The sequence below is a fragment of the Hypanus sabinus genome, chromosome 20, assembly GCF_030144855.1.
Source record: "Hypanus sabinus isolate sHypSab1 chromosome 20, sHypSab1.hap1, whole genome shotgun sequence".
In the NCBI taxonomy this organism is placed as follows: domain Eukaryota; kingdom Metazoa; phylum Chordata; class Chondrichthyes; order Myliobatiformes; family Dasyatidae; genus Hypanus; species Hypanus sabinus.
In genome coordinates, this window is record NC_082725.1 from 20307976 (window position 1) to 20325176 (window position 17201).

At 39.6% G+C, this 17201-nt stretch overlaps 1 protein-coding gene and 1 long non-coding RNA gene across 6 annotated transcripts in view; one reads left to right on the forward strand and one right to left on the reverse strand.

Annotated features, from left to right (window-relative positions):
- Positions 1-551, reverse strand: part of LOC132378355 (uncharacterized) — a 66693-nt gene extending 66142 nt beyond the window's left edge. For 4 of the 5 annotated variants that reach the window (XR_009506989.1, XR_009506987.1, XR_009506986.1 and 1 more), the window contains exon 1: positions 415-544. This is a non-coding gene — a long non-coding RNA (uncharacterized LOC132378355). Of the gene's footprint in view, positions 1-414 lie in introns of all 5 variants that reach the window. The other variant, XR_009506988.1, reaches the window with a different exon arrangement.
- mrpl3 (mitochondrial ribosomal protein L3) overlaps positions 510-17201 on the forward strand; it is a 62923-nt gene continuing 46231 nt past the window's right edge. The window contains exons 1-4 of the mRNA XM_059945200.1: positions 510-862; positions 5473-5651; positions 6439-6530; positions 9686-9784. Of these exons, the coding sequence (XP_059801183.1) occupies positions 663-862; positions 5473-5651; positions 6439-6530; positions 9686-9784 (570 nt within the window). The 5' untranslated portion in view covers positions 510-662. The remainder of the gene's footprint in view (positions 863-5472; positions 5652-6438; positions 6531-9685; positions 9785-17201) is intronic.

Consider the following 17201-nt stretch of genomic DNA (forward strand, 5'->3'; position numbering starts at 1 on the left):
TGAAAATTCTCCTCCAAGTCATGCAGCATCCTAGCTTGTTGTTCCTGAATTAAAATCTTGGCACTGACCTCAAAACAGTGCTATGAAAGTCCCTTCAACACATTAACTGCAATTGATGACTCACCACCAACTTCTAATTTTGAATGACAATAACTGCATAAAATGTCTCTGTCAACCTTAATGGATTATCCTGAGAATTTAGCCTTGGTTCAAAATTATCTTGGCCAAATATATTGTTTCATCTGGTTTTCAGGTGATGAATTATTTCAAATTGATGGCTGCAGAGGAAATGTAGTGATGGGGGTAAGGTCTAAAAGTTCAGGTTTAATTAAGGGCAAGACAGCATTTTGATTCTCAAAGCACATTCCACTAAATATAATCCATATAACGATATTAAATATGTAGATTACTCACATCAGAGCGGTGAACATATTCCAAATATGTACTTGACTGTATGCCGCTTTCGGACATCCTGAAGTGATGTGTATACGATGGAATACATGCACTTCCGTTTAAATATTACAGTGTTTTGCTTGTTTTCCAGTTATGGCAAAGAAAACACAAAGTTTAGTATTGTAATACATTAAGTGGTTATTAACTTAAACATATTCTAAAGTTTTAAAATAAAACATGTGACAAACTGCATTGCACGGCGATGAACGATGTGTCCTAGAGTAACGCGGAACGCGAGAGCTGAGTTGGTAATCCGGGGAGTTCGAAGAGAAGGACCACCGGAAATTGTTGGGGGATCTTTGAATGTGGCCGGAGCACCAGCCAGAGCAATGGCGACGGCCGTGTTGGGATGTGGGCTGCGATTACTGCAGGGGATCCGCTGTCGGGCGGGAAGGACCGAGCTGCTCAGGTTTGCTGCCGGTGGCCGGAACTCGCGGGTTAAAGTTGCAGTGCGCCGGGACGAGGCCGTGGAAGCCGCAGATTAGCGGGATGTGGAGGGCAAGCTCCGGTCTAATCACCGGCTGCGGTTTAAGGACCGGGAATAGTTCGTACGTCCGCTCAGCTGCTGTCTGCCAGTCCACCCTGCCCCCCCCCCATTATTATCGTTATCCCCTCACAGGCCCTTCAGATACCAGACCACTGTGTATGGGACTGGTGTCCAGGCGTTAGGGCCCGCACTTAGCTGCCCTCTGCCCGTTCTTGCTGCCCCCAATCATCATCGAGACCGACTCTGCCCTTGCTGACAGAATCAGTATTCTCAAACAGTTTCCAAAATTTATTGTCCATCCTTGAATAGGCAAACGATAAACGCGCATATTCATGGTTCAATAGCGAGCTTCAGTAATTAAAACACAATCCTAAACGAATGGTAATATTTCTAATGATAGTGTGATGTGTTTGCATGATTGTTGATCTCCTTAGAAACACAAATCATGAGTTTGGGAAGTGTCGTTTACTTGGAAAATTGCTACAATCCACTGGAGAGAATTTAATCCCCTTTCATTTCTCTGCTTTTCTCCTGTCCTCTCACCTTGACTGGCTTGAACTCAATATGAGTAAGACTGTCCTTCCTGGAACGTTCTGAAAGTATGTCCCATGAAAACCAAACTGTACCATCATTCCTTCTCGGATCCCTTGCCTAATGCAGCATGTCTTTGTTGCAAATAATGACTAGTCTGTTTAACACAAAATCATCTATAAGCCTGGTTGTCCCAATAGGCTCCCACTGTTTCAACTTGTTCTTGTTCCACAGAATTCATTTCTTTGGGCTTAGACTCTATTCTGTCTTCTCTCACCTATTTTCTCCCTTCCTACATTTTTCCAGTGCTGTCTTTTAAAGGTTTCAATCACTTTCTCCAAGAGAGGAAATTTGTAGACACACAAAATGCCTTTTTAGAACACACTAGGGAAAAAGCTATATTTGATTTGGTGTTGTGTAATGAACCAGATTTGATTCAGGAGCGTAAGGTAAAGGAACCCTTGGGAGACAGTGATCATAATATGTTGGAATTCACCCTGCAGTTTGAATGGGAGAAGATAAAGTCAGCTGAATCAGTACTACAGTGGAGTAAAGGGAATTACACAGGTATGACAGAGGAGTTGGTCAAAGTTATTTGGAAGGGGATTCTAGCAGCAATGGCTGGAGTCAACTAATTCTTATCCTCATTCCTATTCTGACATGTCTGTAAAATGTAACTCTGCAAGTAACCAAAATGCTACACCTGCCCATTTGCCTCTCTCCTTACCTCCATTCAAGGCCCCAAACAGTTATTCCAGGTGAGGCAACATTTCACCTGAAAATCAGTTGAGGTCATCTGCTGTACCCAACACTGTCTCCTCTACATTGGTGAAACCCAGAGTAAATTGGGGATTGCTTTGTTAAGAAACTCCACTCCATCTGCTAAAAGTGGAATCTCTTGGTGGCCAGTCATTTTACTTCCTGTTCTGACATGTTGGTACACGGTTTGCTGTGATGAGGTCACTCTCAGGATGGAGGAGCAAAAACCTGATGGTGTGAACATAAGACCATTGGGTAGGCCATTTGGCTCATTGAGTCTGCTCTGTCGTTTCATCACTGCTGATGCATTTTTCTTCTCAGCTTCAATCTCCTGCCTCCCGGCCCCCATGTCCACCATATCCTTTCATGTCTTGATCAATCACAAATCTATCAACCTCTGCCTTAAATATACATAAAGACTCGGCCTCCAGAGCTCCCTGTGGCAAAGAATTCCACAGATTCAACACTCTCTGTCTAAAGAAATTCCTCTTCTAAAGTGATGCCCCTCTATTTTGAGACTGTGTCCTCTGGTTTTAGACTCTCCCATCATAGGAAATATCCTCTCCACATCCACTCTATCAAGACCTTTCACCATTCAATAGGTTTCAATGAAGTCACCCCTCATTCGCCTGAATCCAAATGAATACAGGCCCAGACTCGTCAAGTCAAACCAACAAACCATATAACAAGCCGTTTAATCCTGAAATCATTTTTGTGAACCTTCTCCAGTTTCAGCACTTCCTTTCTAAGATGAGGGACCCAAAACTGTTCTCAAAACTCCACGGGAAGCCTCACCAGTGTTTTATAAAGCCTCAACATTGCATTTTTTTATATTCTAGTCCTCTTGAATGTTAACATCGCACTTGCCTTCCTTACCACAGAGTCAACCTGCAAATTAACCTTTAGGGAATCCTGCACAAGCACTCCCAAGTTCCTTTGCGCCTCAGATTTTAGTATTTTCTTGCTATTTAGGAAATAGTCACACCTTTCATTTTTTCCACCAAAGTGTATGACCATACACTTCCTGACTCTGTATTCCATCTGCCACTTCTTTGCCCATTCTCTTCATCTGTCTAAGTCCTACTGTAACCTCCCTATTTCCTCAAAACTACCTGCCCCTGCACCTATCTTCAGATCATCTGCAGACTTTGCAACAAAGCCATCAATTCCATCATCCAAATCATTGATGTATGATGCAGAAAGAACATCTGTCCCAACACCAACCCCTGTGGAACATCACTAGTCGCCGGCAGCCAACCAAAAAAGGCTGCCTTTATTTTCAACATGTACAACGCGCTGGAGGAACTCAACAGGTCAGGCAGCATCTCTGGAAATGAGCAATCAACGTTTCGGGCCGAGACCCTTGGACAGGACTGAAAAAGGAGGGGCAGGGGCAGACCTTGGTAAAGAACTTTCTACAGGGGCACAATTGAGAGCATCCTGACTGGCTGCATCACTGCCTGGTATGGGAACTGTACCTCCCTTAATCACAGGATTCTGCAGTGAGTGGGGCGGACAGCCCAGCGCATCTGTAGTTGTGAACTTCCCATGATTCAGGAAATTTACAAAGTCAGGTATGAAAAAAGAGCCCGAAGGATCGTTGGGGACCTGAGTCACCCCAACCACAATCTATTCCAGCTGCTACCATCCAGGAAACAGTACCGCAGCATAAAAACTAGGACCAACAGGCTCTGGGGCAGCTTCTTCCACCAGGCCATCAGACTGATTAACTCACACTGATCTGAGTGCATTTCGATGTTACATTGACTGCTGTATTTATTATAAATTACTGTGATTGCGTATTGCACATTTAGTCAGAGATGTAACGTAAAGATTTTTACTCATCATGTATGTGAAGCATGTAAGAAATAAAGTCAATTCAATTCAATTTAATACCTCTCCAGCAGTGTTTTCCAAAGGTCCAATATCCACTCTCGTCTCTCTTTTACACTTCATGTATTTGAAGAAATTTTTGGTATCTTATTTAATATTATTAGCTAGTTTACCTTAATGACTGTTTAGTTGCCTTCTGTTGGTATTTAAAAGGTTCCCAATCCTCTAATTTCCCACTAATTCTGGATGAGGTGTTCTGCAAAGAACTGGAATTGATTAGAGAGTTTAAGATAATAGAACCCTTCAGGGAAAGTGATCACAATGTGATTGAATTCACCTTGAATTCAAGAAGGACATGCTAGAGTCAGATGCAATAGCATTACAGTGGAGTGAAATGAATTACAGAAGCATGAGAAAGAAGTTGGCCAGAATTGATTGGGAAAGAACATTGGCAGGGATGAAGCAGAACAGTAGTGGGTGGAATTTCTGGAAGTAACTTGGAAGGCAGAGGATAAATAAACTCCAAAGAAGAGGGCATTCTAGAAAGTCCCCCTGCTGGAATCCAGCACCAATCAGATTTTCCCAACCTACCTACATATTGAAACTCTCCATTGCTTTATCTTTTTCACCAATTGACTTCCCAACTCTTTATTTCACCACTCAGCTCCTTCAAGGTTTCATGTATGTTTCATGTGTTTCTTCATCCCTTCCTCCCACCTTCCTACTTTGACTTTTCATCTTTTGTTCTCCAGTCCTGATGAAGGGTCTCAGCCTAAGTGCTCTGTTCCATAGATACTGCTTGGCTTGCTGAGTTTGTAAGTTGCATGGGCACTGATTTGTTCCTTTAGATATCATAACATAAGCACACCATTGCATTTGAAAAATAAAAGATAACTATTTTATACATTATAAAACAAGCCCCCATGATGCTAAACCAGCATATAAGTTAAGTCAGCCACAAAATATCTGATGTTCTCAGTAACAACTTCTGGACTGGTCCATTGCTCCCTTTAAGTTTGTTCAAAGTTCAAAGTAAATTTATTATCAATGTACATATATGTCACTGTACGCAACCCTGAGATTCATTTTCTTGCAGGTTGCATATCGGTCAGTCGCTCCCCCATTCACCTTGTCCTACTACTACCTGCAGCTTTCAACTTTTTAGGGTCCAAGTACTGGAATTTCTTCCATAAACTAGGGGGTTAGCACTCCTCTTCTGAATCTGATTTAATCTCACTTCCTTAGTCAGCCATCCTTGGTTTCAGCCTCACAGCATGCTTGCATAATCATTGTTATAAAGGGTGCATTCATGGTATTGCTAACATTTCTGTGACAAGTGTTTCAATAAAATTACACTTTCAGCTGTGCGAGTAACGAAGCATTCTGGTTGTGACTTTTCGATTTTCTAGGGATCCCTTGCTAATGTTTGTCCGAACCAATACAGAGAGCACCTGGTGGCATGAGCATCTCTCTGAAGAAAACGTTCGCCATTTAAGAAAAGTTGTTTCTGAAGAATACAAATTGTTGACTGAGAACAGATCTTGCCCACTAAAAGATGAGCCATGGTCCAGGTTACCTTGGGAACCAGGTTGGTTTAAACTGCAACTTATTAAACTTTGTAAGTGCTCTGGAATAATTGAGCAAAGAAAGCAATTATTTGCTTGGATCTTATCTTGCCTGACAACTATTTGAAATGGTCTGAGTTTTAATGAACATTTCACTGTGAAGTAGTTAGTGTCCAGTTATGCAGAAATTTGATAGTTTATACTTTTCAAGGATCAGCTAAGGAATAATTTTACCAAAGGAGAACCTGATGAGAGCTCTGAAATTTGGAGATGGTATTCAGGATAGTACACAGTCCCATTTTCCATCATCAATTAGAATAGGTCCTCTGAGCCATGCTGCTTAGCAATTCCCAATTTTAATCCTAGCCGAATCACAGACAGTTCTCAATGACAAATTACACTACCAACAGGTATGTCTTTGGACTGTGGAAGGAAACTGGAGCACCCAGAGGAACCCACAATGTCACAGGGAGAACTTACAAACTCCTTCCAGGCAGTGGTGAGAATTGAACCCCGGTCACTGGTGCTGTAAAGCATTGTGCCAACCCACGGCTACTGTGCTGCCCCCATTAATATTAGAGAGGGAAATCTTTAGATAACCCTAAAGCTGGAGTCTGACTTGGTGAAATTGCTGCTCTAAACTTTGATCATATTAGAGGTTTTAGCATGTTAGCCTACTCTAATCGTCAGGCTTTACCTTTAAGTGATATAAGAAATCACAGAGTGTTTTGGTTCTGTAAAGTAGGCACAGAAATCCTGGTTGAACTCACTCCCTGGTTAGTGAATGTGTCCTCTTGTTTATCTTTGAAGGTACCCGCAGGGTTGGACTTGTTGCAGTGAAGCTTGGGATGATGCCTTTGTGGACCAAGGCAGGCGAGAAACACGCAGTCACATTACTTCAGGTAATGTTATGGCATGAAAGTATGCAGAGATGTTAATCACCCTTAAAGTTACTTGGGGTTTCATGGATTAACAAGAGGATAGAATGTACAAGTAGGAATGGAGCACTTAAAATTTGGTTTGGAATGCTGTTGTTGCTCACTTCTATTGTTTATGTGATTTGTTTTCATCTTTCTCAATGGGTACTGAGGTTGGTCTTATTTATAAATCGGGTTCTTTCAGGTTCCTTGCTTTGCAACTGCTTGTAAACTAATCTCAAGGTTGTATAATTATACATTCTTTGATAATAAATGCACTTTGAAACTTGAAAAGTCATAGTTACAGTATTATTCTGATTAGCTCTTCTGTGCTAATAATAATCAAAAATGTAAGAAACCTGAAATATATACACTCAGTTGCCTCTTTATTAGGTCAGGAGATACCAATAAAATGGCCACAGAGTGTACACGTTCATTACTTAGCTAGGTTGAAATAATTTTTAACAGCAGATTCTCAGTTCATCCTTCAATGAATTTAATTAATTCTTCACTGAATTCTTTCATTGTTGATAATTTTGAAGTAAACAATTTTAGGTAGAGTGAACATGTCACAATCACATGATTTTCTCATACAGTCTGAACTCAGAGAAAGTGTTACAGTTAGTGTTTGTAATAAAACTTTGCAGGTGATATCTGTGGCTCACCTATAGAAATCTTGTGAGAAGATTGTTGGTTCAAGTCTAATTCATGACTCAAGCCATTATTTTAGTAAACACAAGATAGACATCGGATCCTGGAAATCTAAAGAAGGGTTTCAGCCTGAAACATTGACAGTTTATTAATTTCCATAGGTACTGCTGAATTCCTCCAGCATTTTGTGTGTGTTACTCCAGTATAATACTTGGAGAAACGCTGCAAGGATGGACATGCTATATTGGGAAAGAGTTAGCGAATCAAGATCCCTGTTTTTTCTTTTAAAAGTATATAAAAGATCCTCTTGGCTGTTAATTTATCCTTATTTTTGTGCAACCAGCATCAAAACAAGGCCCTATTTGATCAGTCACTGTACTGTTAGAAGGAGCCTGTTCTGTACAAGTTGGCAGATGCATTTCCTACATTATAACAGGATTTCTTAAAGATGGCTTGTGGCTGATTAAATTTTTTGAGAAAGCAACAAGATGACCGGCGAGGTCACTGTGTTTAATGTAGTTAAGGAAAAGACATTTGACACGGTCCCACATTGCAGACAAAAAAAGTAAAAAAAAAACAACTCTTCTGATGATGGGATGAATGGCAAATTGGATCCAAAATTGTCTCAGGGCCAGGAAACAGAGTGTTTCTGTGAATGGGTGTTTAGTATGGGTTCAATTCAATTGTGCAGTTCAAATGGTTCCATTTATTATCAGAGAATGTATGCGACCTGAAATGCTTGTCTTCACAGACGTCAGCGAAAAACAAAAGAAACCCAAAAGAATGAATGACAGAAAAACGTTAGAACCCAAAAGCCCCTTCTACCTGCTCCCCTGCACAAGCAACAGCAAGCATCAACCTCCTCCCCCCCCCCCCCCCACCAAGAAATATCAGTGCCCACCACCCAACAAGCAACTGCAAAGCACCCAATGAGAGACCATATTATTTTAGACTTAAATGTTGGGGATATAACAAGGATGTTTGCAGATTATAGGAAAAAAGTCATGTGGTTCACTGTAGGAAAAAGCCTTAGGCTGTGGGTATATATGGATGGTTAGATCTGTTCGAACAGTTGCAAGTGATGTTTAATTCAGAAAACTGATGTAATGTCTTTGGGGATGTGAAATTAGAATTCAAAATTAATAGCAGATATTGTGCATTTAATATTGGAGGAAAAGTTTTTTTTAAAGCAAATGGTTGTTAAGATGGGAAAAATCCTTATAACCTGAGGCATAGATTGCATGAGAGGTTACGCTAGAACTTTATGCAACACTGAATTACATTGTAGCTTCAATATTATGCATATTTTTGGTCATTAAATTACAGATAAATGTGTGATGGGGAGAAGATTTTCAAGGATGTTGCTAGAATTTGGAGATTTTTCATTTGAATGATCTGATACATTGGGTTGTTTTCTGTTGCAAAAGAGGCTATTTAATTGAGGTAAAATTACAGAGGTCATTGTAAGGGTCTAGAATTCATTGAATGAAAGGGTGCAGAGACTAAGACTTTTTTGCTTAAGCTGCTTGAGTTGAGTTGAGGCCTCCGCCAGTCAGAATTGACCATGGATATTGTATCCTAGCTGCCTCAAACTCAAGCCTGGGCAGTATTATGTGGAGAGCAAGCTTTTTCCCATGTAGCAAGCTCCCCCTTTTTTTGCATCTCATTAACCCAAAGGAACGGCAGAGACTGATCCAGTTTGGTACCAGAAGCATTGCAGGAGTTACCAGTCAGCATTGAACTCAATGTAGGACTTCTTTAGGGACTCCAGCTCCCGATTTTTTTTTACTTCGGGGTTTACTCCCGAAGCCTTCCCCATGAGAGGGTTTAGCTGCAAGTCAGTGGAGGTTTGAGATCAGAGTTTTCCTTCTCACTGAGCTGCCAACCACAGCTGATGAGCCCCATCTGCCTGAAGCGACTGGTTTTAAGGTGCCAATAACCCGCCTTTGCCCCTTCTCCTGTCAGTAGAAACAGTTCCAGCGGGCTTAGTAGCTAAGCCACCCTTGAGGGCCAGGAGCTGGACTTGGTTGTCAGAGGCTACTGGAGGTGCATGCCATTGCGGGCATTTAATAGTTAGTGGGAGCTGGTCCCCATTATCACCCACAGTGCTATAATGACCTTAAGCTCTACTGGATATGTATATCTCCTTAACTGAGGTCTTAGAACTGCAAGTTAGGATTCAGTTCAATAGCTCCTTTTCAATGGCAAAACAACGACATGAAGGTCTGCTTCTGTGTCATCAATATTCAATAATTATCTTTGAAAATTGTGTTGTCGCTTGAAATTGCTTTGGAATTCCTGAAAGAGATTTAAAAGTACTGAAATGCAACTTGCATGGCTTTTGTTTCAATAACCTGATGTTTGTTTCTCGTCCTGGTGATGATAATTTAAAATGATCAATTAAATGTTTCATATTAAGCATAATGTTAATCACAGTGCCTTCCTTAGACTGTTTTATAATATCTGATTATGTGTTTGTGTTTTCCAAGGTCCAAGATTGCCATGTTGTATCATATATATCTAAAGAAGAAAATGATGGGAAAAGAGCCTTGCTGGTAGTGGGTGGAAAGAATACATCTTTATTTAGTGTAAGATAATGTTTGTTGAATATATTATTTTATAATAATTAAGTCAATTAATATTTTGCATATTTGCCTGTCAGACCTCATTTAATAGAAGAAGAAGTAGTACTTGTGCATTTATTCATATGGTTGTGCATTCAAGTTCCATTTTAGACAACTGAACACAAAAAATATGTTTTGCAGCAAGATGGGATTAATCAATTCAAATTGAGAAAGGGAAGCGTGGGTGTATTATTATTTTAAATTTAAATAAGGATATTATGACATGGAAGCAAAGCTAGCAAAAGTGAACTGACACATTAGGTTAAGGAATTCATCAACTGCAAAGCAGTGACAGGCATTTACGGAAATCTTTCATCATATGTAGGATAGATACAGTCAAAGGAAATCAAAAATTCCAAGGGCAGGGCCTACCATCTGTGATTAACTAAAAATAGTGAAAGATTTCATCAGATGTAAAAGCTTATAGTTGAACAAAATCAGAGAGCAAGTTCGAAAGTTATTTCAGGAAAGCAAGGAGTGGCAAAAATAATTGATGAGAAAAATACTAGATTACAAGATAAAGTTAACCAGAAATAGTAAAAGGGGTAGAAATAATTTTATACAGATATTTGATTGTATAGGAAGGCAGCCTGGGGAATGGGAAAAAGAAATGAGAACAGATGAATGAAGCATGGATTTTATATCAGTTTTCACTGTAAAGTATACTAACATCATACAGATCCATAAGTCCATAAGATATAGGAGCAGATTTAGGCCATTTGGTCCATCAAATCTGCACAGCCATTCAATCCTGGCTGATTTTTTTTCAAACCCATTCTCCCTGTAATATTTAACCACTTTACCAATTAATAATTTTAATGCAGATCATTAATTGGTAAGGGGTAACTCTGGAAAATTACATTACTAGAAAAGTGGCACTAAGCGAATTGTTGATGTATTGTTCATAATTTTTCAAAATTCCCTAGATTTTAAGGAAGTTCCTTTAGATTGGAAAACAGCAAATGTAACTCCTATATACACAAAGGAGAGACAAAAGGTAGGTAACCACATACCAGTCAACTTAATGTCTGTCAAAGTGAAAATGAAAGGGGCTACTATTAAAAAAAGTTATAGTAGGCACTTGAGGAAATAGTTTATGAAAACGAAATCATGTTTAACTGGTTTATTGAAGTTCTTTGAAGTTACAGTGCAGTGATAGAAAGGAATCAGTGGATTTTCAGTGTCCCATCTGAAGTCTTAGAGAAATTAAAAGCAAGATCATTGACAGGTTTTGTGAGTGCATAGATCTGACAGATTAATTTTAAAATGGGAAAATGTGGAATTATCTATTTTGACAGGAAAAGGTGGAAAATAATCTTACTATGTGGTGTGAGATTATAGAGTTCTTGAGATGCAAGAGAGGTCTTGCTGTCTAAGTATATGATTCACAAAAGGCTATTATACAGGCATAGCAAGTAATTGGAAAAGCTGACAGGATGTTATCACGTAGTTCTAGGGAAATTGGATACAAAGGAAGGGATGCTATGCTTCAGTTTTGAAAGGTACTGATGAGTACACACTGAAGTTTTGATTGCATTAGGCAAGCAATTAAATGGACTGGAAGCAGATCAGAGAAGGCTTAGGAGACGAATACTTGGAATGGGTGAGTTGCCTTGTAACAAAAGCTTACACCGGATAGGTAGATCCAGTAGAAGAGCAAGAGAGAACTTGATTGAAGCTTAAATGTTCCTGAAGGGTCATATCAGGATGGCTATGAAAAAGATGTTTCCTTCAGTGAAAGAACCTGGAAATGTGGGCTACTGTTTTTTTTTTAAAAAAGGTTTGTCAATTTTAGCCAGACGACTTTTTCTCTGAGGGTTATGAGTCTTTGCATCTCTCTCTTGCTCAAAGGGCTGTGGAAGCAGTCTTTGAATGTTTGTTGATGCACAGGTAGCTAGATTCTGGTTGAACAGGGGTTATAGTTGGCAGATCTGAATGCAGGGCTGAGGTTACAATCAAATCCACCATGACTTTTAGTATATGACGTAGAAAGGTTAATAGGTTGAGTAGCCCACTCCTGCCCCTATTTCCTGTGTCAGTGCTGCACTTTTTCTTGCATGAGACTTTAAAGTAAGGATCCATCTGACTTGCCTGTCTGTGTCTAGTGTTGGTTCTATGAGAGCACCATGGTTTCAAAACTTTTAGTTCAGTATGAGTAAATAGCTAAGGACATAAGATGAAGTTAGTGGTAAGACAATGGTTTATGAAGAAATGGGAGCTGTTATGGGTGGAGGAGTGGAGATGTGTCTCTACCAAAGGAGGTGTAAAGTGCTCCTTCCCTCCGCTAGCCCGGAGGTCTCCCTTGGGACAAGGTATAGCACCTGCTCAGCAGCTCCCCACCCCCACCCCGATCAAGGTCACCTGAAGCCATGGGAGCAGGTGGTATGAACAACTGGAATCGCTCACAAGTTCTGACCGCAGACAATTATTGGTAATGGCTGGGGTCACCAGTCTTGTAAAGACACTGCCCAGAAGAAAGCAATGGCAAACCTTTTCTGTAGAAAAATTTGCCAAGAGCGGTCATGGTCATAGAAAGACCATGATCATCCATGCCATATGACATGGCACATTATGAGTGAAAGAGATGTTAGCCGTAGTTTTTCAGAATATATTTGGGTAGCAATTAGGGTTCAGTTGATGATGTCACTGAGAATGATAATTAGTGGAGAAAAACATGATGGATAGATATTTGGAAGTTGGATGAAATGGAAGATATTGCTGTAGTCACTCCATGAGGCTGTACAAAAAATTGAAAGGACTGAAGAAAGATAACATGGACCATTTTATAGGATTTTATTAAGAACTCGAGTGTGGGCTGGGAAAAGAACAGATTAATGTGGTCAACCACATTGCATGAAAATACCCTAAGTAGTAAATGTGCAGAGTGAGAGGTTTTGCTGTTTGACTCTCATATTGTATACTTGTGTATCATGCACTGGATTTAGTTTTGTTAGCATCTTAAGTTAAGCATTTCTCAGTGTGAAATGTATACTGTCCACTTTATTAGATATCTCCTGTATCCATTAAAGAGGACACTGAGTGCATGTTTGTCGTCTTCTGCTACTATAACCCAGTACTTCAACGTTCGACATGTTGTGCTTTCAGAGCTGCTCTTCTGCACAGCACTGTTGTAACATGTGATTACATGAGTTATTATTTCCTTCCTGACAGCTTAAATCAGTCTGGCCATCCTCCCCTGAGCAGATATTTAACGCGATATTAACAAGGTATTTTTGCCCACAGAGCTGCCACTCACTGGATTTTTTGTTTTTTAGCACCATTCTCTCTAAACTCTTCCCAGGAGATCAGCGGTTTCTATGATACTTAAACCACCCTGTCTGCCATCAAAAATCATTTCATGGTCAAAGTCACTTAAATCTCATTTCTTCCCCATTCTGATGTTTGGTCTAAGCAACAACTGAACCTCTCAACCATGTCTGCATGTTTCTATGCATTGCGCTGCTGCCACATGTTTGGCTAATTAGTTTTTTGCATTAATAAGTAGTTGTACCTAATGAAGCGGCCACTGAATATATACTTTTAAATGTTCAGATTTTAATTTGTGATATTTATTTGTGTCCTCTTGTGTCCACAGATTGCAGTTCACCTCCAAGTAATATATCACAGATTATTCCAGTGTTTCCTGTAAATTATACCTGCTGAAATGGCCATTTAAAGTACTAAATTACAGCATCATTTTAGAATTGTTCATCTAACGTGTAATCTAAAGTTCCAAATTCCCCATTGAGTATAAGCAATCAACATCTACATGACCTGTAATTGATAGAAATTGGCTTCTCGGTTGGCCAAATGAATTGAAATAGCTTCAACAATCTGTCTTGAGTTAAGCATAGTGAATTGTCACTCTTAAATAAAATATTTTATGGGCCTTTGCTTTTGTTTTGTAGTAATCCATTCATATACAATGAGTTACAATTTTTTATTTGCTTTCAGTCCATGAACTTGGCAAGGGATGAGGAGACAGCAGTTACATAAACATTTTTTCTCAGGTGTTGAATAAGGATTATTTTAGCTGACTTATCACAATTTGAATGGTCTTTGAAAAAAATTATGTTTGCTGAAGTATTCAGTTTTATTGTAGATGAAAAGAGAGTAAAACGATAAATATAGTTATTAGGAGCACTCAGCTTTTAAGTGCAAATTAATTTGGATACTTCTGGTCAGTGACTAATGCAAAAACTAACCATAGGGTATGATTTTATGATAGAATATATTAAGCTGTGATAACTTGCTGATGGGGAGGTTTCAAAATGCTGCAATACAAAATTCCTCCTTTGCCGAAGTTAAGGATAAAGTAAAAACTCACTTCCATCTGAAAAGGAATGCTTTGCTTTCTGTGAGTTTCTTTATATCTGGGCACCTGTTTTGTGCGTGTTTTGCAGCTTCTCAATAATAGAAGATGTACTTGGACTGAATGTTTTACCGTCTTCAGCAGATAGAGTCTGGAATTTTGAGCCTTTATCACATTTCCTCCCAAATGGCCATTATCTTTGTTAAACCACAAAACCAGGGAATTGTGCTTTAGGCTGGAGTAGATTTAATTAGACTTTAGAGTAAAGAATTGTTCGTTTGGCATTAAGTTTCTCAATGTTGATAAAAGCCCCTTCAATTCAGTTAGTTCACATTGCAACACCTTATCTCCAACAATATAGCCAAAAATATATTGGCTCATGAGCAATCCCTTGTGTGCAAAGCAAAAACTAACAAATCATTATCCTGAGGCTGTCAGCTAAGGATAGTACCCCGCTTCAGGCGTTCATTTTACATTCCAATTTAATTACACCTGTATTCAATTGCATTGTGCTGTGCAACTCATTATTGAGTTTGCTCAGTCTTCTCCAAGTAAGCTGTGGTATGTTTATTTGTTAGTTCAATCTTGGTTATGTACCTCAGCCAGTGTTCAAACGTAGTTGCTGTCTTTCTTTAGTTTAAACATGCTTAGAGTGGTGATAATCTGATTTCTCATTCATTTTTTTTATTTTTCACTTTCAAGGATACCTCATTTTTTCTGTCTTTTTGCCTTACTTATTTAATTAGATTTTTTCATGTATATTTATTGTAATTTATAGCTATTATTTATTGCAATGTACTGCTGCTGCAAAACAACAAATTTCACAATATATGCCGGTGATACTAAACCTGATTTTAATTCTGATTTTATTGCTTCAAGTAAAGTTCATTTGCCGTTTATCTGTCCATACCTGCAGCTGATCTACTTACTGCTATACACGTACACACACGTGTGTGTACACCTTCGTACGTATGCACACACACCCCACGCCACAGTATGGACCCCTGTGAAGACTACTACTAGTCATCGACGTCTGGTCAGAATAGGCGGGATGGTAACCTAGTGGTTAGCACAATACTATACAGTACCAGCAACACAAGATCACACACACAAGACAAGGGAACAGAAGTAGGCCATTTGGCCCATCAAGTCCGCTCCGCCACTCCACCATGAGCTAAACTATTCTTCCATCTAGTTCCTATTTCCAGCTTTTTCCCTATATCCCTTTATACCCTGACTAATTAGATACCTGTCAATCTCCTCCTTAAACACCCTCACTGATTGGGCCTCCAAAGATGTATGTGGCAACGAATTCCATAAATGCACGACCCTCTGGCTAAAAAAAATTCTCCTCATCTCTGTTTTAAATGGGTACCCTCTAATTCTAAGACTGTGGCCTCTTGTCCTGGACTCACCAAGGGAAACAGCCTTTCCACATCTTCTCTGTCCAACCCTTTCAACATTTGAAATGTTTCTGAGATCTCCTCTCATTCTTCTATACTCTAATGAATACAGTCCAAGAGCTGACAAACGCTCCTCATTTGTTAGTCTCTGCGTTCCAGGAATCATCCTCGTAAATCTACTCTGAACTCTCTGAACATCAGTACATCCCTTCTAAGATAGGGGGCCCAAAACTGCACACAATATTCCACATGAGGTCTCAACAGTGCCCCATACAGCCTCATCAACATCTCCTTACTCTTATACACTATTCCTCTTGAAATGAATGTCAACATAGCATTCACTTTCCTTACTGCCGATCCAACCTGGTGGTTAACCTTTAGGATATCCTGCAGGAGGATCCCCAAGTCCCTTTGCATTTCCAATTTTTGAATTTTCTCCCCATCTAAATAATAATCTGCCCGATTATTTTTTCTTCCAAAATGTACAACTGTACATTTCTCAACATTGTATCTCATCTGCCATTTCTTTGCCCACTCTCCTAAACTGACCAAGTTTCTCTGCAACCTTTCCGTTTCTTCAACACTTCCTGCTCCTCCACCTATCTTGATGTCATCTGCAAACTTAGCCACAAAACCATTTAATCCATAATCTAAATCATCGATATACAGTGTAAAAAGGAACAGTCCCAACACCAACCCTTGCGGAACACCACTAGTAACTGGCAACCAACCAGAATAGGATCCCTTTATTCCCACCCTTTGCTTTCTGCTTATCAGCCAATGCTCCACCCATTCCAATATCCTGAGTTCAATTGCCCTGTGACTACATGGATTTCTTTTGGGTGGTCTGGTTTCCTCCCACAGTCCAAAGATGTACCGTTTGGTAGGTCATTGTATATTGTCCCATGATTAAGCTATTGTTAAATCAGGGGTTGCTGAGTGGCATGGCTGTATCCCAATAAATAAAAGAAAAGGACCGAAGACTATCCCCCTCCCTTTGATCGCACGCCGCCTTTGTTCTAACACCTCTCTGGCAACATAGTCCACATCAAATCTAGCTCCTCCAATTTCTCTGTCAATGAGCAGCTTGCTAATGTGGTAGACCTGCGGTACTTTAACTTCATAATATCCAGCACTGTCTTGCAAACTTAGAAAATACATTCAAAAAAGGCAATAGCCTTTGGTTGGCTCTGCAGAAGCTGCTACGTCCAAGCGCACCACCATCTTATCAGAATATCCGTTGGGAAATAGATTTCATGGGGAAAGCCAGCCTTTCTTGCCCATCTTTGAAGGAGGGAATAGTGAGTTAATTTCTTGAAGGACTGCATTCCATGTGGTGAAGACAATGCTGCATAATGTTCTATCCCAACTCAAAGTTACGATTTTTTTTGTCAAATTGATTTCCACTTAAGCTGCAAAGAAAATGTTCTGAAATTTTTGAGTAAACCAAATTATACTGCATTTTGAAGATTAGTTAAGGGAATTGTTTTCCAGTCACTGGCTCAGAATCTAATGAACTGGTGCAGTTAAGAATGTGTTCGTAGGTTTCTTTTTCATTCTTCAACTCAAAATGAAATTCATATTTATTATATGAGAGTGCAGCAATGTCTCAGAATTAATGGGGAAACTGTCAGTGATATCTTTTTTTCCAAAGATAGTGTAAATC